At 43.1% G+C, this 27,794-nt stretch overlaps 1 protein-coding gene across 1 annotated transcript; it reads right to left on the reverse strand.

Annotated features, from left to right (window-relative positions):
• Nucleotides 1–683: 683 nt before the first annotated feature.
• Nucleotides 684–21,668, reverse strand: slc6a17 (solute carrier family 6 member 17). The gene is made up of 12 exons (XM_069659700.1): nucleotides 21,452–21,668; nucleotides 17,027–17,434; nucleotides 13,937–14,094; nucleotides 11,044–11,170; nucleotides 9,080–9,261; nucleotides 8,295–8,405; nucleotides 6,987–7,228; nucleotides 6,696–6,888; nucleotides 6,352–6,544; nucleotides 6,093–6,252; nucleotides 5,179–5,341; nucleotides 684–5,009 (listed from the first exon to the last, which is right to left on the reverse strand). The coding sequence occupies exons 2-12, from the start codon at nucleotides 17,325–17,327 to the stop codon at nucleotides 4,647–4,649; spliced, it is 2,193 nt and encodes a 730-aa protein (XP_069515801.1). The 5' UTR covers nucleotides 17,328–17,434; nucleotides 21,452–21,668; the 3' UTR covers nucleotides 684–4,646.
• Nucleotides 21,669–27,794: the final 6,126 nt, after the last annotated feature.

Raw genomic sequence — 27,794 nt, forward strand, 5'->3', positions numbered from 1 at the left:
CTGGCAGCAATGAAACACATTCAGGCAAATTGCACGCTTTATATGCAAAATACCAAGTTCTATGATTATGTCGATTACACTTGTAATATTGCCATTAAATCAACATTTGGATGAGACAAAGGGTATGAAGGTTCAGGAACAGGACCACGCCTCCCTCACTAACTCCCTCACCTGTGTCTCGTTAGCTCTCACACCTGTGCCTCCTTAACGTAATTACCTGTGCGTACATATAAAAGCCTGCCTTAGCCCCTTCTCTCCTGTTTGTCTCAGTTGTCAAAACCTCCCTCCCAAACCCCATTCCTCTCCTCTCTACTATCTCAGCACAGGAACCAAGGGGGGAAGGCTGTATCAGAAAGCGCTTTGAGACTTGCTCCCACTCTCGAGTCTCGATCCCCGGGTTCAGCTCAGCTCAGCGAGCTCAACCCCCTTTTCATCCCGCACCACTTTGACCCCATTCGACCCCCTCTCATCCCGCCCAACCACCATTTTTTTTCTGTGCCTCGTTAAGACAAAACATCACATTTTGGGTTCTTACATAATTTATTTTGTCATTTATTTCTCATAATATTTTTGTGATGATTAACTATAGACCACAAACCTGATGTAAAGTCACATAAAAACACACATGCATTAGCGGACAAATCAATACATCAGAATAAAAGACACACAGAGCCGTGTTCTGTTTCATAAAAGTGTTTAATTTCCTGTTTGCTCCAACATGTTCGTAGCTCATCACTGTCTGCAACCAAAAAAAACCTGAAGTTTCAGCTCTTTGTTTTAGTCAAACATTTCCTTTTGTGTTGCCAGTTTTGTTCTGGAGGCCGCTCACCGTTTCCCAGAGAAACACAGAGAGGAGATTGCTTACATCAGCGGTCCCAGTTTACTGCAACAACTATTAAATCTACTGGATTAGATCAGCAGCACACAACACTGAGAGAGGAGAAAAAAAACACACATTTAAACACCAAAACCTACATATACCTGCACTTTACACACACACACCCACACAAACACACTCTCACACACACACACACACACACACACACACAGAGTCACAGTCGAAACAACCACACACTAACACCAGAAACCAACAGACAGCAAAGTAACACTACAGTACAAAAATCAAAAAATATCTGAAAATATACAATTATTATTTACAGCTCTCACTCTTACTATAGATACTCAGTGTGAATTATCCGAATGTACATCGATATGTACAGATTAAATACATCCTCTTAAATACTATAAATATAACTATGGGTTTGGTCACATAGAGACTATCTGCACGGTAAAGAAACACACTATTACTCTACTTTTATCAAGTTAATCTCAGTTATTTCACCGAGTTAACCTCCACAAGTTACCTTGTAGTTCATAATGCAACACAGCCGACACGGGACGAGACACAGAGACCCTGGAGTTGGAGTTGTTGCTTTCAAAAAGGAATATTAAATATCATTACTAAACACAGAGACCTTATTCCAACTATTAATAGAAGACTTTTTCCACTGTGCAGAGCTGGAAGTGTCTAAATGTGCCTGGATGTGTGAACTCCTCGACAAACTGTGCATGTTGCGGTTTTAAAAACACTACATAACTTTCTTGTGCTCAGGTTTTCCCACTTCTAATTTCCTCATATATTTATTGTGCAGATGAATTTATAGCCACAGAACAAACTAACGGTGCCGTTTATTTTCTTGTGCAGACGGGAGGTCATTTCAGTGTGCAGCCTTATCCTGCTGTGACCCCTCGCAGCGAGCAGGAAGCAGACCGCAACTTACATAATCTACTGGTTTCATCAGCCTGTTTAAGCCACACTGAGCTGGTCAACACTGTTACTGGTGGGACTCGTTTCTTTGTGCTCCCTTTCCTGTGCTTCAGTAAATGTGCTTTAACTCTGAGCCAAAGCTGCAGGTGTGTGCAGGAGTGCCCTCAACTGAGGCCATGTGCCATTTGTGCTGCAAGTCAGGTGGCTAAAAAAGATCTGGTTTCTCGTGTTGTCACAGCAGGTATATTTATGTCTTTGCACATGATTTTTTGGGGGGCTTTTGCCAGTATTAATAGGACAGCTGAAGAGAGACAGGAAATGTTGGGAGTAGAGAGTGAGGGATGACATGCACCTGCGATCAATGCGTCGAGGACTGTAGCCTCTGTATATGAGGCACCTGCTCTACCAACTGAGCTAAACCAGTGCCCCTACATGAACAGGTGTATAATCGGGCGTCTTAAAAAAATAAAAGCATGTTTACCTACTAATTTTTAACACCTGATTTAGAAGGAATCCATGGCGGGCAGATCCCCTTGTTTTTCCACTCTTTTGCTATTTACAGTGGTTCATTAAGTCACCACTCAAATCTCATAGTTGTATTTAATATAATTACAAAATATGTATTTGAAAAATTAAAGAAAATACCAATCTAAAAAGGGGGAAATTCGATTACATAAGGGTGTCTGTGTTAGATGACCTTAGGTGTGCATAAAAGTATAGATCACGCAATGTACGACAGCATCGACATAAAGACCTGCAGCACAACACACAAGAAGCCAAACGCCTTTCAAGGCCATTCACCTGTCTCTATCTCTTGCTAACCAGTACATATTCTGTGACGGCGTTCTTGTAATGAGCCATATCCTAAAACTCCAGGGTCTCCACCTACTTAAAGTGCCCAAGTGAAAGAGACAAGACGTTGGTCCAAACTCTACACAAACACACTACCTAACAAAGAGAACAGAATGACAAAAGCATAGGGCGAACAGACGACAGAGATGCTGTTCAGGCACCAAACAATGTGACTGCCTGTGCTTCACTACATCTGTTCAGTCTCAAGTATTGGTGTTGTCTCAGGGAGGGGCCACCAGACGGAGAGAGGGTGTTATTTCCTCCTCCGCTGGCCGGCAGAGCCCCCTAGTGGTAAAACCTATGTATTGCCACTTATTCCAAACATTTAAATCACATTACATTTTCCACATTATGCCCCTAAACATACATTTTCATACAAGGTTATACATTAAAAATAAAAAAGGCTTTAGTTTCACACTTGAGTTCACAAAAAGACATCAAAGTGTAGTTGTAGTGCTCATGAAATGATGTCCGATTTTAGGAATGTACAACAATTAAACCCGCACATCCTCCTCTTGGGGATGAATTATGATAAATCCACAGTGCGGCATGGCAGTGAACCTCACACTCACTGTAACAACATTAGAAATGTATTCTTGTAGGACAGTAAACGTCTCATCCCCGTGTAGCTGAGCAAACAGCCGCACAGGTGGAGCAGACAAAGCGAGGTGTCCGCTCTCCTCGCCCTCCTCCTCCACATCACAAGAGGATCTGTATCTATTGTGCCTTGTTGCCACGGCTTCCCCTGGGTAACGCCGCTCTATTTTTAAAGTGGCAGGGTCACCGGGGGCTCTCATTCAGCGGCAGACAACACACCGATGCGTGCACACTGCTGCCAGTACACAAAGAAGAACCTCACATTTCCAATCCCATCTCGCTCTGCCTCTGTAACGCGCAGACGGACAAGCGTGAAGCTCGAGCTTATCTCTGCTCGTTTCGCTGCTCCTCGGCCCTTCTTAGGCATTGATTAAAATGGAAACGCTTGATTGAAATGATTGATTAAAAATGGAAAAGCTTTGTCTGGGCCAGCTGCGACTGGAGCGGCACAGAGACGACGTGGGCAGAGGGAATAAGGAAAGGAAAGGTGTTTAAAAGCAAAGTGCTGCTCCGTGTTAAGGCTCAGAGATGCTCTAACATGTCTGACGTCTGTGCTTTTGATGAGAAGAAATGAAGAGGTGAAAAAACTTCCCCTCGTTTTGCACTAACTGCGGTGTATATACACGATTTACGTTGACATCTCAGACTATTGCACAACACATATTTACAGTATTCTACATGAGTGGGAGAAGCAGGACTAGAAGGAGATCCACAGTTTCTATGAGGATCTGACTGGTTATTATTGCTGCATGAGAGGCACAATTAACGTAAAGATGTGCTTGTAACACTGCTTACACTATCTGAATCATTTGTTTTGTACTGTTATGGATTATTTATTGTGTTTTCTACATGAGAAATGATCTCATACTGTGAGTCTCCTTCCATCCTTCAACCACAAATAACAATCTTCTACAACTGAACCAGAATAAGATGATGATCTCCTACATCCAGGATCATCCAGCTGTCTCAGAAATAACGGTTACGGTTTAGTACAACTTAAATCTTAGGCGTTGCACGCACCTTCACCTTGGCCAGAGCTTATTACAAAACAAATCCAGTGCTTTAGCCCTCAGTGGAATCTTTCTATGCTTCCCTCCTCCCTCTACTCCCTCTCTCTCTCTCTGCCCGGCTGTAATACGCTGACAGATGGAAAAGGTGGTCATATCTGATGGGACTCACATTCCCATGATCCTTTCATTACAGCAGGGCTCGACGGGCGATAAGCAGCAGGGATCCTACGGCGGGGAGGAAGGTAAGAACCACAGGCGATGGAGCATAAAAAGGGGCGATGGAGGGATTCGGCTCTGTGGGTTACGGTGTGATGAGTTGGTGGATTTGACTTCCTCTGTTCCTCCCTTCCTTACTGTGTCTCCCTCTCTCCAAGTAAGCCGGGGTTTAAAGGACGGGGAGGATCTGTGAGCTCAGCCAATCATAGCTCGGACTCAGGCGAGCCAATGTTCTGGTAGCCCGTCTTGGTGCTGGTGCCGTAGTTGGTGTTGGTCATCTCCTGGGTGCCGCCGGGGCCCAGGAAGGCGCGGTGGGGGGGCATCGGGGAGGGAGCCTCGCTGGGGTTCTTGCTGAGGATGAAGCGCTGCTCGTCCTGCTCTTCCAGGTTGGACATGTCCTTCATCATGCCTTTGCGGTAGGAGACGGACAGCTTGTTGGATCCGTCTGAGATCAGGTTGAAGCGGCGGGCGATGAAGACGAGGGGTAAGGGCAGCATGGCCACCACGATGAGGGAGTAGGCCATGGCTAACGCCCAGGGAGGGTAGCTGTGGAACTTCTCTGCACCCTGGAAAAGAAAGAGTGATGAGGGAAGAGCATGAAGAAAGAGACAGAGGTATAAAAAGAGGTGGAAAAGGACAAAAACACTATAATATAAAAATCTGATTTGACTCTTTTTTCCTTTCCTTCTACCTCTTTCTTTCTGTTAACATAAACAAAAAAGACTGAAGACCGACCTCAGCCTCCACCCAGGCGTTGTACCCTGCAGGACTGACAGCCATCTCGATGACGGTGGCAATGATGAGCAGAATCAGGACAGCTGGCGACACGTACCTCCACATGTAGTAATAGAAGGAGTACGGCCTGAAACCAAGCATGTCCTCCAGGTCCTGCATAAACCTGTACGAAGGAAGGAAAGAAAAAAGGAAAGAGAGCAAACATGCATAAAACCTGAGTCTTTAAAAGGGTTGTTGTTTTTGTGAAGCGTTGCATTGTGGGATTATAAGCAGAAAGTAGTGTTTGGACAATATAATACAATAAATATCGTGTGCTATATAGTAATCAGGGCAGATACGCCCTGACTCGATACAGACTAAGTTCCTACAGTCATACCTGTGACTTTATGAGGCTGAGCGTAGGTACAGTGCTGCTTTAAGCTAAATGCTAATGTCAGAATGCTAACAGGTACACCAGGATGTTGCTGATATTTGGGGGGGTATGTTTACTCTGTTCGGCACCTTAGTTAACCATGTTAGCTACCCAGTATTGAACGATGCTACTATATGCTAATAACATAAAATACACAAGTACAGCTGTACAGTACAGTAGTACACCTTACTAATGTAAAAGTGAAAAAGTGTATTTTTAAGGAATCATTCATGTCTGTACAAAAATTACAATCCATCCAACAAAGAGACGTTTCAGTCCGGACCAAAGTGGTTGACTGATATATCCATGCTGCTAGCATAGCTCAAATTATCTATGTTTTTTGGTGACCTTTCCCCTTTCAAGGACGAGGCTCACAAAGCCCTTTTTTCTTTTCACAAATTAATAAGAAACTGCAAATGTTTATAGCTTTAAAGATTCTTCCTGAACATCTACTTATTGTGTATCCATACATGTCTTCAGTGTTTGTATCCAGTGCAGTTACCTCTTAGTGCCGTAGATCCAGGCCACAGAGATGTTCTCCAGGATCACCACCACAGTTAGAGGCAAACCAGCCGAGTAGTCGTCAAACATGGTGACAAAGTAGTTCCCTGAACGCTGCACAAACAGCAGGCCTAACAGGAAGGCTATGATACAGCAGGCCACTGAGGAGGAGCAAAAGAAACATCCAGTCAGCATCGCGATACTTTTATGATATACAGTACAAGAAATTGAGATTAAAACCAGATAACACTCAAGCTCACCACACAGGATCTCTTTGCGGATCTTGAAAGCATCCAGGATGGGTGTGGTGATGCCGGTCATGGTGCCGATCATGCTTCCCAGACCCAAGTTGATCAGCATGAAGAAGAACATGACGGACCAGAAGGGGCTGGCGGGGAAATGTGTCATGGCCTCTGTGAAGGCAATGAAAGCCAGGCCTGTGCCCTGAACCGCCTGCAGGACGGAGAGAAGAAGGAGGAGGGTTACAGTGATTAATCGTGACAAATAAGCTGTTTCTAAGTGGGTTGCTCAATTATAGTGCAGCCATTAAAGGGGAGTAGGCTAGTAGTATATATTAGAAATAAACAGTGTATCACACTCTCACCTTGTTGAGCTCGTCCTCCAGCACGCAGGCGTCCAGGCCCAGCTGGCCAAAGCTGTCTTCCTTCACCGTCTTAATGACGCCGTACATCTCTGCGTAGTCCTGGGTGGACAGGTGGGAGAAGTTGATGTGAGGAGGGATGAGCTCTCTGCTCAGCACACCTGTGTTTAGGAAGCCCAGGATCTTCTCTGCATTGCTGCACAAAAACAGATGCAGAAAAGAGGGATGAGTTAGCTGGTAATTAGTTAAAAACGGACAGAAAGAGAAGCTGGTAAGGAAGCGTTTTTTACTCACTCGACAACACACTTCTCGTTCATGACGTTGGCCTTGAACCCCAGGACGGCAAACACAACTAAAGTGGCGAGGATAGAGGTCACAAAGTTGATGGTGGAGACGAGCGCTGCATCGAAGTGACAGTTGTTGTCTCGCTTGTTGTAGCTGGAGAAAGCGATGACGCCTCCAAAGCCCAGACCGAGAGCGAAGAAGACCTGCGTGGCTGCTTCTCTCCACACCTGCGGCTCCAACATCTTCTCCAACTAGAGAGAAGAGAGGGAATGATGTACTTTCCCTAGTATTCAGCATATGGTTTCCTTTGGGAACTTTGGGAAACACTTGCTTTAAAGTGAGCAAGCTTGCTTTAAATCCTCTACAAATGTGTTTTTAAGTGGCTTTATTGTACTTCTATTTCAAGATATCAGATAACAGAGAAATCAATGCCTTTACTTCTGTTGCAAAATACACTATGCTTCATCGGAGCTCTGAAGATGACAAGAGGTTCCAGAGTGATCATCAGTAAATCCATGAGCTTTCTCTTTCTACTGTCTCCTTTTAAAAGCTCCAAAACAGAATTATTCCCACTGCATCATCACATTAACCAAATATGAGGCCCTTGCAGTTTAACAGTACATAATGAGAGCATGCGCACGAGTGTCCAGGTTATGATTGTTGTTTTAAAGTATCCCTGTTATGTGCTGTGCATTTACACATCCTATTGTTGTTTCAGAAGCCTGGATAAGCCCATATAATAGATTTGAGAGGCTAACATTTGCTACCTGGTTGACCTGGTTGAACCTGTTTGTTGGACATAATGGCTGAAATGGCGAGAAACCATAAAACAACTTCACACAGATGATCAGGAAACTTCAGATCAGATGCTATCATGATTGTGTACACAGTTTAGTGAATAACCTGGCTTGTTATGTTCCATGTGAACATCCTGTCCTCAATAAGATGCTGCAATTTCACGCTGCATTTTCCTATGTAATTACACATATCCACCACTAGAGGGAAACATCAACCCAACGCAGGACACAACACTGATATTTATCACATTTTTGGGAGTGGATCTGAATGGCCTTGCTAGTAAAGCAGCTGAAACCATCAACCACTCATAGTTTGATAGCTTGCAAAGACAAAGTGTCACTTATACTACTAATCTGTTGAAGCAAGCTTAAGACCACATTTCCCCCTTCAGAACACTACAGTTCAATGGAGTGCTGCAACAAACTGCTACATATTGTGGACCACTGTTCCAATCCTGCTGAGTCAACCCCTGTTCAGAGTTGCTTCTTATTTGATCACAATGACGCTTTGTTCTCTCACCTTGGGCGTGAACATGTGAGCGATGCCGTCCACGGCCCCCTTCAGCATCAGACCTCGCACCAGGAAGCAGAAGAGCACCACGTACGGGAAGAGGGAGCTGAAGTACATCACCTTTGACGGAATGAGAGAGAGAGAGAGAGAAAGTCAAGTACTTTACACAGGGTTACCATGGAGACACTTTTCTGAGGCCTCACATCAAGGACACACACACTCTCACAGAGATAATGAATAAATCCCAAAAACTGCTTTGTGTTTGTTGGCACTGAATCTGTGAAATCTCACCAAACGTGGAGAGAACTCCTTCAGGTTTACAGAGAAACAATTCCTTCCTACATTTTCTTTTCGGGGTTTCATCACAGTGCTGAGAATGATAATTGGATTACTGAGTTGAGTGTTTAAAAAACTGTGTCCGACCTTGGCGATCAGTGTGTTTTCCTATTTAAAATGTGGGCTGGATGTTATGCTGTGGTGTATGACTCACTCGCTGGATGGAGATTATAGGATGTTGTTTCAGTTGTTGCCAAACAAAGCAATTTCCATCTGCATCCTGCACCGCTCTTTGCTCGCTTCAGTTTAAGCTTATTAATGTTGCATGTGTCTCTTCCATAATAAAGATGAGATCCAAAAATAGACTGACCTGATGACAGGCTTTAGCATCTTAGCTTTGGCATTAGCAAAGTGAATCAAACACTCTCTGATATGGAGGAAGCACTGATTAATAAGGCCTGTCTATGGTAGTAATCTCTGTAGTTTAGCCCTTGTGGAAAGCCTGGGAAACCCCGTACCTTCCCAGAAGACTGGATGCCCTTGATGACGGCCAGGCAGACCATGATCCAGGCCACCAGCAGGGACAGGGTCATCTTCCAGTTGAGGCCGCCCGTGTCGTCGATGGAGCTGGTGATGTTGAGAGTCTGGCGGTACCAGAAGTAGGTGGTGGCCGAGCTCTTCTCACACTCCGGCTCCACGACTAAAAATTAACAAGAAAAGGAAGACACAGATAACAACTCCGTTTACACCATAGACTGTATAAAAAGATGGACGACATGACAGCGCCCTAAAAGTTAAGCCAAAACATTTTGAGCGCCCCCTGCTGACTGGCTGCAGTATAGATCATAAAGCCCGCCTCCTCCATGTTAACAGATGGGACGTGAGCCAAACTATAAAATCAAAACAAACATGGTTTCTGTCATTAGTTTACTTTGAATTAGTTATTTGATGCCGTAAAAATGAGGATTGACAGCTCTGTTGACAAATACGGCTCCTGCAGCCGATCTGCTCTGGATTAGCAGAGTGGAGGAGGAACGGCGAGAGGAGACGAAACTAAAATAATCACTACAGTCATTGAAGTTTCCATATCTGTGAACGTCTGCTTCAGATGAACACAAAGAAGCTGTTCTGCTATTATGCTCGCAGATCTCTACTGCGCAACTCTGGCTCCAAATGACGTCACCATCGCAAGATGGCTTCACGTATCACAGGGCCTATTTTGGCATCATTTGCGTACAATGAGAGCAGATGGAGACGTGTTGTCCATCTTTATATATAGTCATTGATTTACACCATGAAATTGTGTGTGTCAGATAAATGTATTTACATAGAGACAGTGGTGGAGAAAGAGAGAAGAGTTGTATTCGTGGGTTTGCTCTTATTGATGCGTTCAATTGTACTCACATTCTATTGCTGTGTAGGTGGATAAGGTTTAGATCATGAGCACTCTTGTGTGCTTCACTCATATTTCTAAAAATGTTACACACAGAAAATCTTTTCAAGACATTTTCAAAGAAATTACATAACAAAATGTATTTTTTTTTTTTGACAGAATGTTGTTTAATTCTGTCATATTTTAAGATACTAACACTCATGTTGGAGAAGAGTTGAAATCATCTCACTGATCTGTTCTTAGACCAAAGAAATTACTTTTAATTGGTTATTTAATTGTAAAACTTAAAGGTGCCCTGCAGTGTTTTAATGTGAGCCTTTATTTAGTGTTGAGTGCATTTACAAGCTTATTTCATTTCATTTATCATTTGTCATTTATTTGCATGTTTAATAGCTTACACTAACTTCATCACCTCCACCTTTGCACATGCATTTCTGTCTTTCCTGGAGAGTAACAGCCACCTGTCATTAAGTAAAACAGTGTGAAACCATTAGCAGGATCTTCAAATGTGTCACCAGGTGCATGTGCGTACATGTACAAACACACGAGACAAACTAAATGGGGACCCACTCTTTGCAAAACATCGCCCCCCAACGCTACGAGTCAAAACCTCTACAGGGCACAGTCCTGCTGGAGACTCCACAGCCTCTCCCCCGCTGCATTCATAATCATAAACAGAGTCGACATCCTGTACTTGAATGTTAATGAAAGCTGATGCCCTTTGCTCTGCCAGAACCTGCATGTTCCTCCTCCACAGGCTACCAGCTGCCAGACATTCGAGGTTCTGACTGTGTCGGCCGGGTCGTACCATCTGACAGGCCTCACAGAGAGGGCTGCTCTGTCGGACAAAGTGCAGGGAAATCCTGGCATAGGCATGTTCTGCAGCTTTAAGCACCACCATGTGTGTTATGTGTTCGTCTGTGTGTGCTGAGATACTGAATCTGGAATTATCTAGCAAGACTCAGTTTTCTTTGCAAGACTGCAGTTTTCTTTTCCACCCCAATGCTGTGGGCTATTGTCTTTTGCTCTATTATCTATCTCTATTATAGTGTCAGGTGTGTTGTGCAGAGCATTGTGTTGCGCACTCACTGGCTTGGGTTCCATTTATTTTGATGGGGCACTCAGCCCAAGGCAGTGGATACTGGAAAGACTCGAAGAAATAGAAGATGCTCCAGCCAATAATCACATTGTAGTAGAGGCCCACAAAACCGCACACCTGAGGGGAAACCAGAGAAAACAGCAAAACGTATCACTCCTCACGACATCCTCTGTCTCAACACACAAATACACAAACACAAGCTCATGCAGTGTGTTTAAGAAAACACCTCTTCTTAAGTCAGGCCACCGCCGCTGAGCACACAGCTAAAGTCAGTGTGTGTGTGTATGAATTATTGAGCTGTTTGCTCTCAGCAGCAGAGGCTGGGGTCCTCTATGAGAAGGTATTTATAGCTGCTGAATCTCTCTCTGCCACATCCGGGCTGCCACACGCCTCACTGCCCCATGCCAGGCCTCTCGCTCCCCTCTTTAGATCTAGATTGATGAAATCTCTATCAGGAAGACTGACGCAGGAGGTCAGCGACTGTTCGAATCAGCCGCTGACGTACGTTGTTTTTCGGCTGATGGGATGGAGATGAGATGGGTCACTGCTCCTGCAGCTGATGGGGACAGATTATGACAGTGATCAGCGCTGGTCTTTGCATGCCGCTTGCTGTTAAACATCAAGAGGAAGTAAAATGAGATGGCAGAGAGACTGAACTCTACAGCACGTTTAATGTCTCTACAAGAAACATATCTTATTCTTAGTGGACGAGTGAAAGTGACAGAATTACCATCTGAGGAACAACAACCAATCAGGTTGTCGTTTTATGAAAGAGAACATACATTTTTACTATGTTTTTATGAAAGGTTATGCTTTATTAATGCTACACAGACGAGTAATAAGCCATAAAATGAATCAATATCAATTTTATAGAGACTAAATTATCCTTTGCTTGGTGTGTACCTTCTGTGATTGTTGCTTCATTTATTGTGTTACAGTCTTAATCGCTGACTGTCCAGTAGAAAAATATGTCACAGGTTTTGGGGTGGGGGTTGAAGGTAGAAGGTACGCACAAACAGTTTAATGGAACAGGTAAATTTATGAACCCATTAAAGAAACAGTAGATTCATACTGGATGTTTACATTGGGGGAAATAAAGGGCCACTGTGAAAACTTCTGTATGACATTCTAACTGAATTAAAGAGTTTTAAAGCTCCCGTGAGGAACTTTCTGTTTGTGTTGATTTTGGCGCCCCCTGTGGACAAAGCCGTACCTCTTATCTCTTTGCTGAAAGTGGTGGTTTCTAAAAAAAAGTCTCATCCTGCTTTCTTTAACAGTCACATGAATCACTCACTTTAAATGTTTGCCCTGAAAAATGTAAACAAAGGCAGCGTGCAGTTAATCACTTCGTCTGACACCTACCCCCGCCAGCTGTTTCAGGCATTAAAAATAACTTTATGGAAATAATCAATCTTGTCGCTGAAGGTCTGGTTTTCTTTTGGAATTCATGTAGAGTAATCACAATTAATTTCAGTCTGTTTCATATCCAGTGAAAAACTCCTCACAGGAGTTTGAAGATATTTCAGCGACAGCTTTGGGCCATGTGCAGTTTCAGTTTATGTTCATCAGTTCATGTACATCTTAGAAACGATCATAAAAAGGACAAACTTTTGTGTTACTCAGAGGGAGGTTTGACTCTCCTCTTACACCACCATGAGGTTACAATTTTAAGTAAATGTTGCAACAACTATTGGCTGGACTGCCAGAAACTTTGAGAACTCAGAGAATCATGTTCCTTGAAGATGAATTGTGAAGACGCTGGCTTTGCATCTAACATAGCATAATCATTAGCATGCGATTACGTTACATAAAGATTGTAAACATGGTCAAAATTAAACCTGCTAAACATCAGCCTACTAGCATTGTAAGGGCATTAGCATGCTGACGTTAGCATTTAGCTCAAAGTGTCACTGCACCTCAGTGCAGTCATTAATCACAACACAAGAGACAACCTGTGAAATCTCTGAGTATTTAAGTCTGGAGAGATATTTTTGGAGCCCTGCTTCTGGAGGTAAGAGACACCTTAATTATTACCTGTGACGATGTTATGTGACTCACAGTTGTGTGAGTTATTTGACAGCTTGGATGAAACTCTCCAGGTAAAATCATCAGTGCAAAAATATTGCAGTAACAATCTTCTTCTGTTTCTTTGACAAAAAGTGGTACAAATTTCAGGGGGAAAGTTATAAACAACTCCCAATCCGCCAGTTGAAAGTGGCAGCCTGGAAGAGATTTTACCAAAGACTTAAAAAGTTCAGGGTGACTAAGTTTGGAGTTTAAAATCAGTCTGTACATTGCTCCATGCAGTAGGTAAATCTGAAAGCTCTCTTTCCCAATTCAGATTTTGGGAACAACAAATTGCACAATGAGCAGAGATGAAGGTTTTGATATTATTCTACGAATTTGACCAAGGATGGCTTTGTGAATAAACACATAATAATGTCTGAGCTGGCGTGTACTTAAAGCGGGTCAATTCACTTTTGAATATAAATACAATGGGGAGTAAGGAAACCGTAGTTTGGAGCCTAAGTCAGTTAAATTTTGGGTCAACTTTGGTTGAATTCAGCAACTATTTTGCAAAAAAGTGTTTATTTAAACTGGTGATTACTCTGCACCTCTGACTGGATTCTTGTCCTTGGTAATAGCAGTTGTGGCTCATGGGAATTGTAGTATTTAATACATTTTTCAACAACAAATAGAACTATTAGTCCCAATGTAAAACTACTGATTGTTTCATTATTATTCCACTAACAATATTGTTGACAGCAAATAATTTGGAATGGGAATACCCGACCTCTTAGCAACTCTTTTATGCCATACAGTATTGTTAAGTGCCTCCAGTAGGTAGAGTTAGTTGTTTAATGAGCTCATGTTGGCACTCACCATCAGACTGGAAACCCCGATGCCTCCCAGCTGAGGGTAGACGTAGTTCCACACCCCGATGCTGCCGCGCCGGATCCTCTGACCCACAGCCAGCTCCAGGAAGAACAAGGGGATGCCGATGAGGAGGAGGAGGATAAAGTAGGGCACCAGGTACGCACCTGAACCACAGGAGGGACAGAGGAGGGAGGTGTTAATGCTTCTGTTGTCTGTTTCTTTTTATAGTGAAGAACAAAGCTCATTGTTGAATTCTTTCTGTCAGCCTCTATTTTTGGACTCTTTATCCTTTTCCTCTCCTCTTTCACTCGCCCTCCTCTCTTCCTCTTCATTGTCAACTTCCATTCACCACTTTGTCAGACATGACCATCTTTTTTAGCATCACGTCAGACCCCGCTTACGTCAAGACATGAAGGGACCATGGTGACAAAACCATCCAGCACACCCTGACAGGACGTGCTCATCCTGACGGACAGCTGGAAGATGGAGCCTGTTTCAAGAATAAAAATAAATGACTGTGACGTTTGACTCGATAAAAGATCGCATCGTGAGTGGCTATTAGAGCTAGCAGCAGACAAAGGAAACAAAGAAAAGCACACAGTGTCATGTTACACAGTGGTGTTATTATCTGGACTGTTAGAAGGGACTACTTTCTGATCTTTGATGTCTATTTTAAGAAGACACACAGAACAGAGGAACACAAAATGTGTTACCAAGGAGAGAGGTAAACCTGCCTGCTCTTTACTGCCACAAAAAGGCTACCTGTCGCTGAAGCAGAGAGACAGACAAACAGGTTTTAGTTCATAAACATACAGTCAGGATTCCTGTGGTTGTGAACGTGTGTGTTTTTTCAGTCAGGAGATGGTACAAACAAAAAAGGATGGACGTGAGACATAGAGAGACAGTCCGTCCTTATCTCTTCAACAAGCCCAGACAAGACAATGCAACACCGCCCACTCCAAATTCAGCCGGGGATACATACTACGCAAGTACCCAAACACACTCACACACTCTGATTAAAATGAATTGATAATGCTTTGTTATATCATGCATTTCAAATAGCCTCCTTACACACACACACAAACCTCCCACACACAAGGTAGAGCTAACAATGTCTGAAAGCCGAGGAAATTGGTGTTTGCTCTTCCTCTTCCTCCATCTTAGTCACCGCCACCCTCTCATCTCTCTGCAATACCAATAAATCTGAATACCAAAGAGATAACGGCGGAGAAACCTGCGAGAAAAGCAAACAAAGACTGAATCTCACGTCATTATAACGAACCCCTCAATGTTCCCTCTTCTTGCTGGGGAGAAATGATTTCATCTAGCAGCTGCTGTCGGCACAAGTTCACAAAGTCTGTGAAATGTTGAAGAGACTGCCCCTCTGACTTGCACCATTAGTTGGCTAATTGGTTGACAGGATGCAATTTATCAGTCAGGAGCAGACTGCAGCCCCGACAGCAGGCAAACTGAGCAGGACTTTAATATGATAATGGTGAGAAAGGTGCAGCACCGATCATGATGTACTCGACACTGATGTAAAAAGAACAGGGCAAATGTGTGGCAAACTACACCAATTAAAATTGATTTTAATGCAATAAATTGTTTTTTTCTGGTTTTACATTGACACAAATCTCTACACATGTAAAACCTGAACTTTGATCTTTTAAATTGCAACATTATCAGAATCACTTTTTTGGACAACAACATGATATGATTATTTGATCACTGTACAATTCCACAGAAAGTTCATATAATATTAAATCATCCCTTAATTTTAAAATAAGTAGTTAAGCACTATGGTAATACATCCATTGAGAGTGTAATGATAATATTAACACCACTTTAGGTAGATTTGAAGCTACCACAAGCAACCTGTTAGCTTAGCCTAGCCTAGCTTAGTATTAAGACTGAAAACAGAGGGAAAAGCTAGGCTGGCTCTGCCCAAGGTCACAAAATCCACACACCAACTCCCTTAAAGTCCGCCAACTAATACATTATATATTGTGTGTTTAATTTGTAAAAAAACAACAACAAAAAAAGAAGCATAAAAATATCAAACTAAGGTTAAGCTAGCTGCTTCCTGTTTCCAGGCTAGATCCAGCCAATGCCAAGCTAGGCTAACTGGCATCGTGTAGCTAGCTCTTAGGCAGAGAGTAGATGCTAGCTGTGAGGATGAGTCATTCGCAGCCTGAGTAGACCACTAAGGCCGAACTGAATTGGGACACAGCTGCTATGTGAACAGAAACTGTATCAATGAATGTCTTGTGTAGCAAATTCCAGCAATGATGAACTCAAGTATTTATATGAGAGTGTAAAGTGAAGCATTTTAATACCATTTTAGAAAAGCTAATTTGCAGTTTGTAAGCATTACTTTCACTCCTCTAACTGTCCAACAGCAGATGGTTAATGGTTCGGAATAATGTCTGTAATGTGCTAAGAATATGATTATAATTGAGTGTTTAAAACTGTCACCACACTGGTTTTCCCTCAGGTGAAATATTTTACATGCTGGGGAGAGTAACTGGGTTTGTGCTGTGTGTTTTAATTAAAGCACAGATACAGAACAGTAAGAAGTCAAATTGCAGCTGAAGTATTCCTCTGTGTAATGTGAGGCTAATGATCGCTTTATGTGATAGAGAAATACAGCATTAAATTTCACGGCAATCACAGAGACCAGTGGGCTTTCTCAATCAAATCAGGTCTCATCAAGTAGTTTGCAGGCTCAGAACAGGATACTGGACAAGACAGCAGACAGGAAAATCTAAATCCAATGCTCAAACACAGCGGTAAAAAGGATGACATCCAAATGGCTACATGCTATTGAGTTAACTACTCCCATCTGGGAGCTGATTTCATTGAGCACTTAGAACTAATAAAAAAAATGCACATTTACAGCACTGACTCAGTTTAACATTTCTTGTAGCTAATAATTACTCAGCACCCTGAAGCGACACACGTTAACCATGGGTGGTAAAAACCTTCTTCCAGACCCAGAAAGTGTTACTACACTTTCAACACAAAACTTACAGCTTTCTATGATGCAGGCAGATCATAAAATGCAACAAAATTAGGTTCAGACATGCATCCACCCACCTCCACCATTCTTTTGGCACAGGTAGGGGAACCTCCACACGTTACCCAGGCCCACAGAGAAGCCCACCTGGGCCAGGATGTACTCCAGCTTGTTGTTCCAGGCGGGCCTGCCGTCCTCAGCGTCCGGGTCAGGGGAGGGCAGCAGGGCCTTTACTGGAGCTGTGGAGCCGGGACTCAGACCCATGCTGATCTGACTGCTCTTATAGTCCATAGGGTGCTCCAGGGACAGCAGGTCAGCCACCGACTCAGTGACCGGCTCATTGCTGTGCTCCCGCTGGGTCACCTTTGTGTTCTTTGGCATGGTTGCAACACAGGAGCTCCTTCAGGTGGAGGGCGGTGAGAGCCTGAGGTGACTGACTGAAAGCAGGGGAAGTGCCAGGAGAGGAAAGTTGTGCTTTTTTCTAAAATCTGTGAAGATAAAGGGTTGGAAACAGATGGGTACTTAAAAATGTAAGTACTTTTTCTACCTAAAAAGGGTTAACATAAAACTTCACACACAAAAATGCAAGCTGTCTTGGCCTTGTCATCTAATTTGGTTAGCTCGTTGCTGCGGAAACCGGCAACTTTAACAACTTTAAACGAATTAAATGACCAGGCCATCAAAAGACCAGTTGCTGTTCCAGTTTCAGGAAAGTAGACAAGTCAAAATACATCAACATGCCAATTGTTCTTGGTAAGCCATGAAACGTCTCTGTGTTGGAGGGCAGTTAAAAATCATTCTTACATCAAACAGCTAACTTTTAAAACGGAGCATTTAGGCCACAAAAATATTGTGATAATTGATGATTTATTTGTTGACCTTCTTAGTTTTCTGACAACTAACTTGATTCATGTGACCACTTTGCTTCAAGTCATGTGAACTGCTTTCCCTGTTTGCTACTTAGTATGTAGAGTATTTTAAAATGGTAGTTACTGCAGTACTTCAGAGCCGTAAGTGAGGTATTTCAGTAATCCACTTCATTATAATAAACCCAAAGATTGAATTACAATCCATTTCACAGCAGAGCCCATTATACTAAGGTTGAGTCATGTGAACAGCAGCATGCAGCCTGTCTGTGTAACTGCTGGCTGGAAGAGATCACAGTGAAACTAAAGCCTCTACACACAAGCTGTAACAGTTTTGGTGTATTTATTTTTTCCCATCATGCAGCTTCAAAGTCTTGTCTGCATTATGTGTGAAGATTTCAGAGCATGAGATCAAAGACTCCTGAATTAACCCCAAGGAGAAAATCTCTCTGATAAGTTAGTCTCTACAAGTTCTGCAGCAAGTGTTACTTTTTCCAAGGATCTTTGAAGAATTCCAGTTATACACCTTCAACCATGCATGTAGCTCATCCCTCAGGGGAACCTTGGGTATATTTCAACACAGTATAAGCTGCTGTGTCAGAAATTATATAAGCTCTAATTCTACTGCATAAATGAGGATTTTAGAATTATTGTTTTAGCAGAGAGGGAAGCCACCCACATCCTGACACATCTCGTCCTGTTGTCGCGTCAACGAATAAATCACAGACACACTGAAAAATTGTTGAATTTATTTGGTATTTTCCATCCATGCAATCTTCTTCTTTGTCAAAACCCGATGCGTACATTACCAATAATCCAACTCGACCGCCGAGAGTTCAGCTGCAGACACAGACGTGTTAGTAGTGGCTAACGTAAGTTAAGCAGAGCTCGCTCCTTAAGAAGTCCACACCGAGTTTATTTCCAATTTCAAACTTGTTCTAACTTGAGTCAATTTATTAGAGAAGAACTTTCAAACCCTGGGTGTGTGGAGTATCTCTTTAAAGCTCCTCTGAGGAACTTTCGGTTTGTGTCGATCTTGGTGCCCCCCTGTGGACAAAGCTGTACCTCTTATCTCTTTGCTGATTTTATCCTGTACATGCTTAAGGTGTTTTTTTTTAACCAAAATATCATCCTGCTTTCTTTAACAGTAATGAATCACTCACTTTAAATTTTTGCCCTGGAAAATGTAAACAAAGGCAGCGTGCAGTTAATCGCTTCGTCTGACACCTACCCCCCGCCAGCAGTTTCAGGCATTGAAAATAACTGTATAGAAATAATGAATCTTGTCTCTGATGGTCTGGTTTGCTTTTGTAGGTCATATAGACTCATCAGAATTAATATCAGTCTGTTTCATAACCAGTGAAAAACTCCTCACAGCGGCTTTACATCTGTTTGCTGAGTGAAATAGCTCTTTGGTTTCAGCTGATGTATCCCAACTTCTCTGTTATAAATCGTAATGAAACTCTGTAAACAGGATAGAGCTTTTAAATTAAAATGGAAATTTGTAGCTGTAAACATGAAACACTGAAAATTAGAAGACCCTTGACCCTCAAAGAACGGTTTGAAAATTAGACGAATACATTGTGAGACGGTTAGAATTTCCTGTAGGCTACAAATACTCATTAACTAAAGGTCAACTTAACAATGAAGGATGTAAACAACTTTGAAAAAATGCCATAAAAGCAGCTACAGGAGAAGAAATGAAAAGAAGCAGGTTATGAAGACAGATATAAGGTTTAGCTCGGTGAGCTGGATGACATCTGACTTTTCACTCTGGCACTACAAAAGAAAAGAATGGAAGCCAGAGGTGTTTGATCTGGAGACAAGGCCACTAATCTGAAAACAGATGCAGCCGACTGAAATCAGAGCCGGGTTTTTATTCACAGTGACTTCTCGAGACCGTTTGCCAGCCGACCGGACCCTAAGCCCACCCAGAGGCCACACCAGCAGCACGCACATCGCATTCCTCAACAGTGGCAGTAAGCCCCTGCAGTCACGACACACAGCGGCTCACAGACGAGCTTCACACAGATCCGAGAGCGGCGGTGACCTTTTCCACAGCAGTCTACAACTGCACAGCACTGAGTCATCACTGAACACTGTCTGAATGAGGTGTGAAGCCATGACGAGCATGTTTGCAAACAAATTTATGCTTTTTTGGGGGGACGAGTTGCAGAGTTTTGGTGATTTGAAGATGCGCAGAGTGGAGCTCAGAAAAGGTTCACACTGTGTTTTGCCCTATTTGTCTCGCGCCATGGAAATATTGTGTATAGTTAGTACAAACTGTCCCAGTTACCACTTATAGGTCAGAATGTAACGGCCTGTCGAACACAAGTGACCGATTTTACAGCTTTTCTAATAAATCATGCGCAGTGAAAGTTTTCGACGTGGATGCAGAACTACGGCTTCAACTTTGTGGGTTTCACAGTATGTGCTGACACAGATGGCACGTTTCAGAGACAGCAGGACTTCACGTACAGTTAACAGATTATGAGTCAGTATTCGATGTCCATGTGAGGGACACCAAGTGAGTGGCAAGAAGTACTTCTTTTCCTCCATGTACTGAAAACATAAAGCGCTAAAAATCAGAAGTGCTGAGGACCCGGGAGAATATGGACGCAGTTTAAAAGGTGCAGAAGAAAACAGCGTGTTTCACTTTACAAAGAAATGAAAGTGGTGCCGACAGACCCCTGTGACCACCTCTCTCCTAGAACTATACATCCTTAACTCTCCACAGACAGTTTGGTGTTGATGATGTAACAGCACAGGTTCTCCTTTTATCCTGTCTGGTTGCTAAGCAATGGCTCTTCCTGCAAAATTGAAATCCCATCCCCACAGCTTCTGTGGTCGCCTATCTCTCCTCTCAGCATCTCAAACGGACAGACGTGATATTCCCCGGAGGGTCGGCTGCAAATAACACAGAGCTGGTGTGACAGGACGGAGAGGGGCGATGGATGGTGGCAGAGCTGGAGGTGATGGTCTGTTGTGGGATCTATTGCTCTGTCAATCGGGAAGATATCACACTCATTTATCAGTTTAAGATTAAAGCTGGATAGAAGGTGGTGTCATTGTCAGATATAAGGGTTGTACAGATGCCTTTGCCTCCCAGTGGGGATTTATTCGTGAACCATATTGTGACAGGTACAAAACAGCACCTGCATGGCCACGTTCAGGCATCCTTCACACACGTTACACACAGGCCCGTAATCATGCAGGGCTTCAGGCTGTCTCCCTGCCTGCGTATAACCTCTGATGCCTTGTCAAGGTCAAATGAATACTCTAATTAGGCTGTGCTATAGAAGGACAGGGATGCAAATAACAGCAGAGTCCGCAGGTGATCAGCAGCCCCGCAGATTCTGTCTTAATCGAGGCAAATGTGGACTCACATGGCGCGGCGTCGTCAAACGCGGAGGATTAGTGCGCGACGCTCACCGTCAATGCTGCGGCGAAATCACCATTTGTCAGGTGATGAAGTGAAAGCTGACGCTCGTGTCTATGGAGCAATTTCCTCAGATTGACATTAGGCGAAACAATTGCTTATTATTTGAGCGAGTCACGACACACGGAACTATTTATCCGCACGGAGAAACAAACACACATCTCAAATCGGGGAAATGGTTACAGAAATATCATCCTTACCTTACGTATTGTGCAGAACGAGATCTGACGTCCGACTCAGCGTGACCGTATGAATCCAAAGCGTGTGTGTGTTATCTTCATTCAGGCACCGTCTCCGGATGCAACATCTCTGCGCGCACAGAGATGCGAAATCACAGAGCTCCCAGTCACACAGGGCGCATGGTGCGTAAAGTCTGACGCAGGAGCTCAACGCCTGCCACAACTTTGGTTTCTGTAATCACATTAACGTGGGCAGGTGATTGCTTCTGTTTGTCTCCCGTCAGCGCGGTAAGTTTGCTCGACAGCTCTGCGAAGAAAAAAACACACACAACCTGCTCTGGTTTCCACGTGGTTCTGCCTGTGCTGTTGTGGGATAAATCAGCTCCCCATAGGATGGAGACATTACTATGGCAAGTCACGACGATGTCTGACGCAGGTTTGACTCACCCGCTCGTGCGCACGTCAGTAAACGACCCCCCCTCCCAAATACAGGCATCTGCAGTGCTCACGGGATGTCAATAACAGCGTCAGACAGGTGCAGGTGCCTTCAGGTGCATCTGGTGAAATAAAACTCAATTAGAAATACTAGAAATAAGAACTACTAAATTGATTATTATTATTATTATTATTATTATTATTATTACACGTAAAGTAGTATAAGAAACAGATCTAAGTTTAATTTCTCACATTGCCTTGAACTGATGGAGCTGCACCTGCTCTGACATGTTTTAGCTCTATTACAGAGGTGGTGCTTGATGCTAATAGCTAATAGACATGTCAGTGTTGGCTGTTGTGCCCACCCACAGTGATGTAAACTAGAATAAGTGTAAAAAAAAAAGGGGGGGGAAAGTGCTTAATGGACGCTTCTCACGTGTAGATAATGTGAGGCACGGTCATTTTTCTCTCTGACACCAGCAATCTATTGTGCCCTTGGCTCAGTCAGCCGCTGCTACACACTCAATATTTCTTCTCCTGGATCACTGGGTGGATTTTTGTTTCCTTAAATAGATGTAAGAGATTTTTTGTTTGCTATTTTTTATGTCACCGTTTGCCCAAATGATACTAAGGAGAGTGAGTGATCAGTATTCAAAAGTCAACTTTTATTTGGACCTTTATTTTGAAATGCGAGAGTGAAGATAATCTTAGACTAGTGCAGTGCAGCCTGAAAACAAGTGTTTCAGAGAGTATAGCATCTTCTGCCTGTATCACCAGAGCACGCTAAGAGAGAAAAGGAAGCTTTTAGAAGGTGTGAGTCAAACACGAACACTGATACTAGTTGAGGGATGTTGGTATTTATAGCTGAAATGTGCTACTACTGAGCCAGACACTCAAGGATGTCTGCAGGAGTGATTAATAACTTTTATCAGAGCGCAAAGTTGTGTGTTTCAAAATGAGTGTCAGACTTTTATAGTGAAAATGTTTAATGATTGCTTCTGTTTTATACTGTACACAATGTTCCTCTCAGTAGTGGACATCCTGCCCTCCCTGTGTGTGTTAACCCTGAGTCATTCTCTGCTGTTATCACAAGACACCCTAAAACACACACTCTCTCTCCTCACACACAGTAGCACTGCATCATCGGACATGTATGCACAGTATGTTTCCTGTCTCCTTCAATTCACTCATGTGACTCACTTTCCAAGGGCTGACTGCTGGGATCAGTTGCCATGGCAACCCCTGATCATATGATGTTACTCACCCTGTGAGCATTTTTCCTTCCTTTCTATTTTTTCCCTCCTCTCTCTCTCTCTCTCTCTCTCTCTCTCTGGCACATGCAGGCACTCTGCAGCACGGCTGTGAATGAGCCGCTGAAGTTTAGTACAACAATCCCCCCCTCCTCTACAAAATAATACAACTTATCACCAGCCTGGTTTCATGCCTGTGGTTGTGTGATCTGATGTGTGACTCGACTTGTAAACAGGTAGTTTATCACACCTTTAAATTATGCAACAGGAGACACTATGTGCCTCTGCTGCAGTATTACTCACCTTTAAGCTGCTTGAATAAGCACAGATCTTATTTCTCAGAGGGACGGTGTTGAATCATTGAGGCACACTGTAAAGAAAAAAACACACATTTCTTATCTGACAAACGAGGCCTCAGGAGCGAAACCTCCACACAGCTCTCCATCATCACAGCTCTGGCCTAAAACATGCTGACCTTGAGCTGGGTGAGTTTATTTTTATTCTTCTCACACAGCAGCGAGGGTAAATGACAGAGAAGCGGCAGTGAGGCCTTGGACTGAGCCTTAATATCGCACATGTTGTTAAATAGGAGCTCTGAATGGAGGGGTAATGAGCCGTCAGACTGGGGTGTGATTTACGGAGCCTTTAAAGGCCGACTAAATGGGTTTAGTTCTGTGGAGTTTGACTGCCAAGGAGCCGGTTAATAGAGAGAAGACAGACAGCACCTGCACCCTCATGTGCAAGAAAATAATCCAAGAGACTCAAATATTGATTTTATCTGGCTGTTAAATCTGGCTATGGAACAGGTGGGAGATACAATTCTTCTCACCACATAGAGCGAAATTGTGAATGGAGCTGATGTTATATATTTAATAATATTTTGAACATCCCAGTCATCATCAGAAGAGCACCAGCCCTTATATCTCCATCCTCAGGAGAGCCAGGTTGCCAGGTCACAAATTAAACATGCTGACGAACACCAGCGGGCCCAATCTGATCTCTGTCCCGGGGGTTGGACTGGTGCAGCTGAGCCTCAGCCGCACTCAACTTCTTCTCTCTGCTCCCCCCTTTGCCTGCTATGAATGGTGCAGTCCAAACTGTGGCAATGTACTGACACCTTTGCCGACTCCCCTCCGGGTGTGAGAGTGCTGGCGTAAGAGAGAGGCGAATGGTGAGATGTTAGTCTGCTGACTACAACCTGCTGCGTTCTGGCCATGAAGAAAGAAGAGGCCATAGACTGACTGAAACCATGCTGGCTCTCCTGTCCCCTTTACTGAAATGTTGCTGATGAAACAGCACACCCAGCTCTTCAAGTGACACGATTCCTATTAGTACCCTTGTAGAACTTCACTCGTCTTCCTCTGATAAAGAAATCTACACAGAAGTCATGACCGCAAGAGGACAAACAGGAGTATTGACACCTGTGATGAATGTGCAGCGGTGAAATCGATAGCAGAGATTCGGCTTTGAGACACCATAACAAACACAAGATTAAGCTGCTGACGCAAGATGTCCAACGTCAGACACACATAAGAGCTTCTATATAACAGACAGCATTTAGGTTTGGTTAGAGTCTGATTAAAGGCTGTGAGGTGAGTGTGAACAAGTCTGGCCTTCTCCCAGAAGAGTTTACGTGCTACCATTAGGTCATATAATTCATCTCCATAATATCTCAATACACCAATATGCTGACGATAGACTGTTATATCTCTGGATTGGATGTCACAAAGTAGAATTCAATCTTCTGACACTGTTTCTGCTTTTAAATTCTGTCTTAGGACACATTTATGACTTGCCTTTTTGTAACTACTTTTATCCGTGTCTATAATACAGCTCTGTTTATAAAAACATGATTTTAAAGATGTAATAAGTTGGATTTTTCCTTGCATTTCATCAACAACACATTATAAACTGGGCCCCTCCTCCTGGGCTCTTCGTCATCAGAAGCTCACTCTCACTCTCTCGAGCGAGAACATGCCCACCCTGCCAAGCTAATGCCGACAGCTTCACGGTTACCATTGCACTAGCATGCTGACCGCCAGTTAGCTTGTCCTACCCGGTTTGAGGCACCTACCTGTCCAACAGAAAGAAGGCCAACTCTGCATCGCTCTTTTGCCATGTTCACCGGTCTGAATGGGGCCCAGTTGCTAATTTGAACCACTCCGACACTCACCTTTACGCTGTGATTGGCTCAGGGAACCACAACAGGGCCCCTCCTGAAAACCTCCCCTGCAAAGCAAAACAACAGAATAGATGCAGAGGGAAGGGTCTCACAAGGGTCTGCACACATGATAATGTATTTTAAAATTCTTAAAATCTTTTGAATCATGTACTTGCTGTTTTTTTTTGGTTTTGAAATGTATATTTGTGTTTTTTTTCATGCTGCCTATGGAAAGCTCCTAGTTATAATTATTAAAAAAATGTTAGATACAAAAAAACCCACAGGGAAAGTGAAGCTCTGAGCGGTGACAGGTGACGTGACTTGATGCAAAAATAGAATTAATTCAAAAGCCTGCCACTTCCTTTTCTTAGAGTCCCTTCATTTAATCATTCAAACATCTCAAACATCAGCAGACACCTCATCTGCACACACTGCTGACGTTAACAGCCCCTTTTCTGTTCTTTAATATTAATCCAAAGCGTAGATTGTTTAATGATGGCTGACAGAGTTCTTTAGTAATGATTTTTTATATAATGAGGCCTTTTCAAACAGAGATCACTGCATGCAAACCTCTAATGCCAAATTCCTGCATTCGTGCTGTGTGCACTGTATAGTTGCATATAATGCGTGCATGTGTGTGAGGAGTGGGGGCTGCTGGAAATACATCAGACAACTTATATCAGCAGGATTACCTCATCACTAATGGTTCTTTTGTCTCACAAATATGTGATGCAGGTGTTGTGCAGCGCGCTTTAAGCAATCATTATAATGGTCTAATGATTCTGTTATTACTTTGCGAAAGATGGAAACAAATCTGAAAGTTAATTTCCTAGAAACAAAACCAACCAGTTGTGAAATGAGTTTCCGTGCTTTCTCTCGCCACTTTAACAGTCAATTGTTAATTGTTCTTTCTCGTGCAGAGTGAAGGTCGTTGCTTAAGCAAAGGCTCAGAGAGGGTTGAAGTCTTCGCTGTAGATTGTGGTGATATAGCGGGAACAATGGTCCTCCTCATCCTGCCATCCAATACAGCAGATGGCTGCTCAGAGCCCTGCTGCTGTACAGTGAGAGAAATATGCAAACAGCAAAGACTTCCCGCTAGTTCATAGATCAATGTGTATCCATCCTTATCATGCATAATGAAAACCCATTGGGCCTTGTTGGTACTAATGGGCCTGAGTCGGTTTTCCCTGATAGAAACAGCAAAACAATTAAGCTGAAGCTGTTTTCCTCGTGTGTATGCAAATCCTGTTAAAACCAAGTGTGAACAGTAAATCAAGTCAAGTTAAATTTGTTTCTGTAGCACAGTTAAAACAAAGTGAGCTGAGCAAAGCACTTTAAATCCATTAGAGGAAAAAAACGCGGCAAAAAAAGCTGATACCAGGCAAAAATAAAGATAAAAACAATAAGGTATGTAAAACTAATAAAACAAATGAAGTTTAATACACATGATAATTGCAATATTAGTATTTGCTCAATCCAAAGAAAGGGGTCGGCTTTAAACAGGGCTTTAAAAGACTTAGTTGAGAGGCAGCTCTGATGTGGGGGGGCAGTTTTCTCCAATAGAATGAGATACTGTACTTCCTAATGCGACCCATTGGGATCATGTACAGAGAGAAGAGAAGAGGCATAAGAACAGAGCCCTGAGGAACACCACACAAAAACTTCTATTTTCTATATATGTATTGAACCAATTATGTTCTGTTCCCTTGTGATAGACAGTATAAAATGTGGTGGTGCTGAGGCACTAAGTTGTAAAATGCTAAAATAGCACAGTCCCCATGGTTTGTTGCTAATACAAAATAATTTACTCTTATAAAAGGGCCTATTCAGATTTTTTGTTAAAAATGGCAGCTTGAGGAGAGGTTTGAAATTATATAAAAATTCCATGTGTTGTAGTTATGATTGCAGTTTTCGATTTACTGCACAATGTGGGTATACTCTGAGCCTGTCATACCTCAGCAGCACAGTGACATGTAGCGTTGTGGACTGTTTCTAAGCACTGTGACATGATATACCAAAAGCCCACAGACCCATTCAGTGGCCCATGAAACGTCCTCATCAGACTGTGGACACTTCTCTGCCACCTCATGATGACTAATCCGCAGCTACCGGTGCCAGGAGGGCATGACAGCGCTTAAAGAAACAGAACACACATCATCATCTTTTATGTAACGACATAAAAGACCATGAACCAAATGTTTGCACCCTTTCAGCTGCATTATGTCACACATCTGAACTCCCCATTGACGATCAGGATATGTCTGTCATGTATTTGTGACTTTTTGTGCTTCTGCCGGTTAACAAGCCTCAACCAGAGCAGATGCTGCAGTGAAATTAACAACAGAGGATGTAATGGGATCAGTCTTTGTCATAAATCTTCATGTTTTACCAAAAGCCGCTCCACTTGCCATCATGTTCAAATTTCCTTTATCACCCCTGCTATACTGGCACATCGCTGGATGTTTACTGGATTTTAAATGACACGTGGGAATTTTCCAGGGATCACACATCACGCCAT

This window comes from Semicossyphus pulcher, unplaced genomic scaffold (assembly GCF_022749685.1).
Source record: "Semicossyphus pulcher isolate SPU_LCO1_2020_fin unplaced genomic scaffold, fSemPul1.0.p SCAF_13, whole genome shotgun sequence".
Taxonomy (NCBI): domain Eukaryota; kingdom Metazoa; phylum Chordata; class Actinopteri; order Labriformes; family Labridae; genus Semicossyphus; species Semicossyphus pulcher.

Bases quoted from the DNA above. Each gene is read 5' to 3' on its own strand.
- slc6a17 (XM_069659700.1), bottom strand. From the start codon at position 17,327: ATGCCAAAGAACACAAAGGTGACCCAGCGGGAGCACAGCAATGAGCCG. The intron at 11,171-13,936 runs GTGAGTGCCAAC...GTTTCCCCTCAG, and splicing joins TCGGGGTTTCCAGTCTGATG to GTGTGCGGTTTTGTGGGCCT. The intron at 9,262-11,043 runs GTGAGTGCGCAA...GTTAATTTTTAG, and splicing joins AATAAATGGAACCCAAGCCA to TCGTGGAGCCGGAGTGTGAG.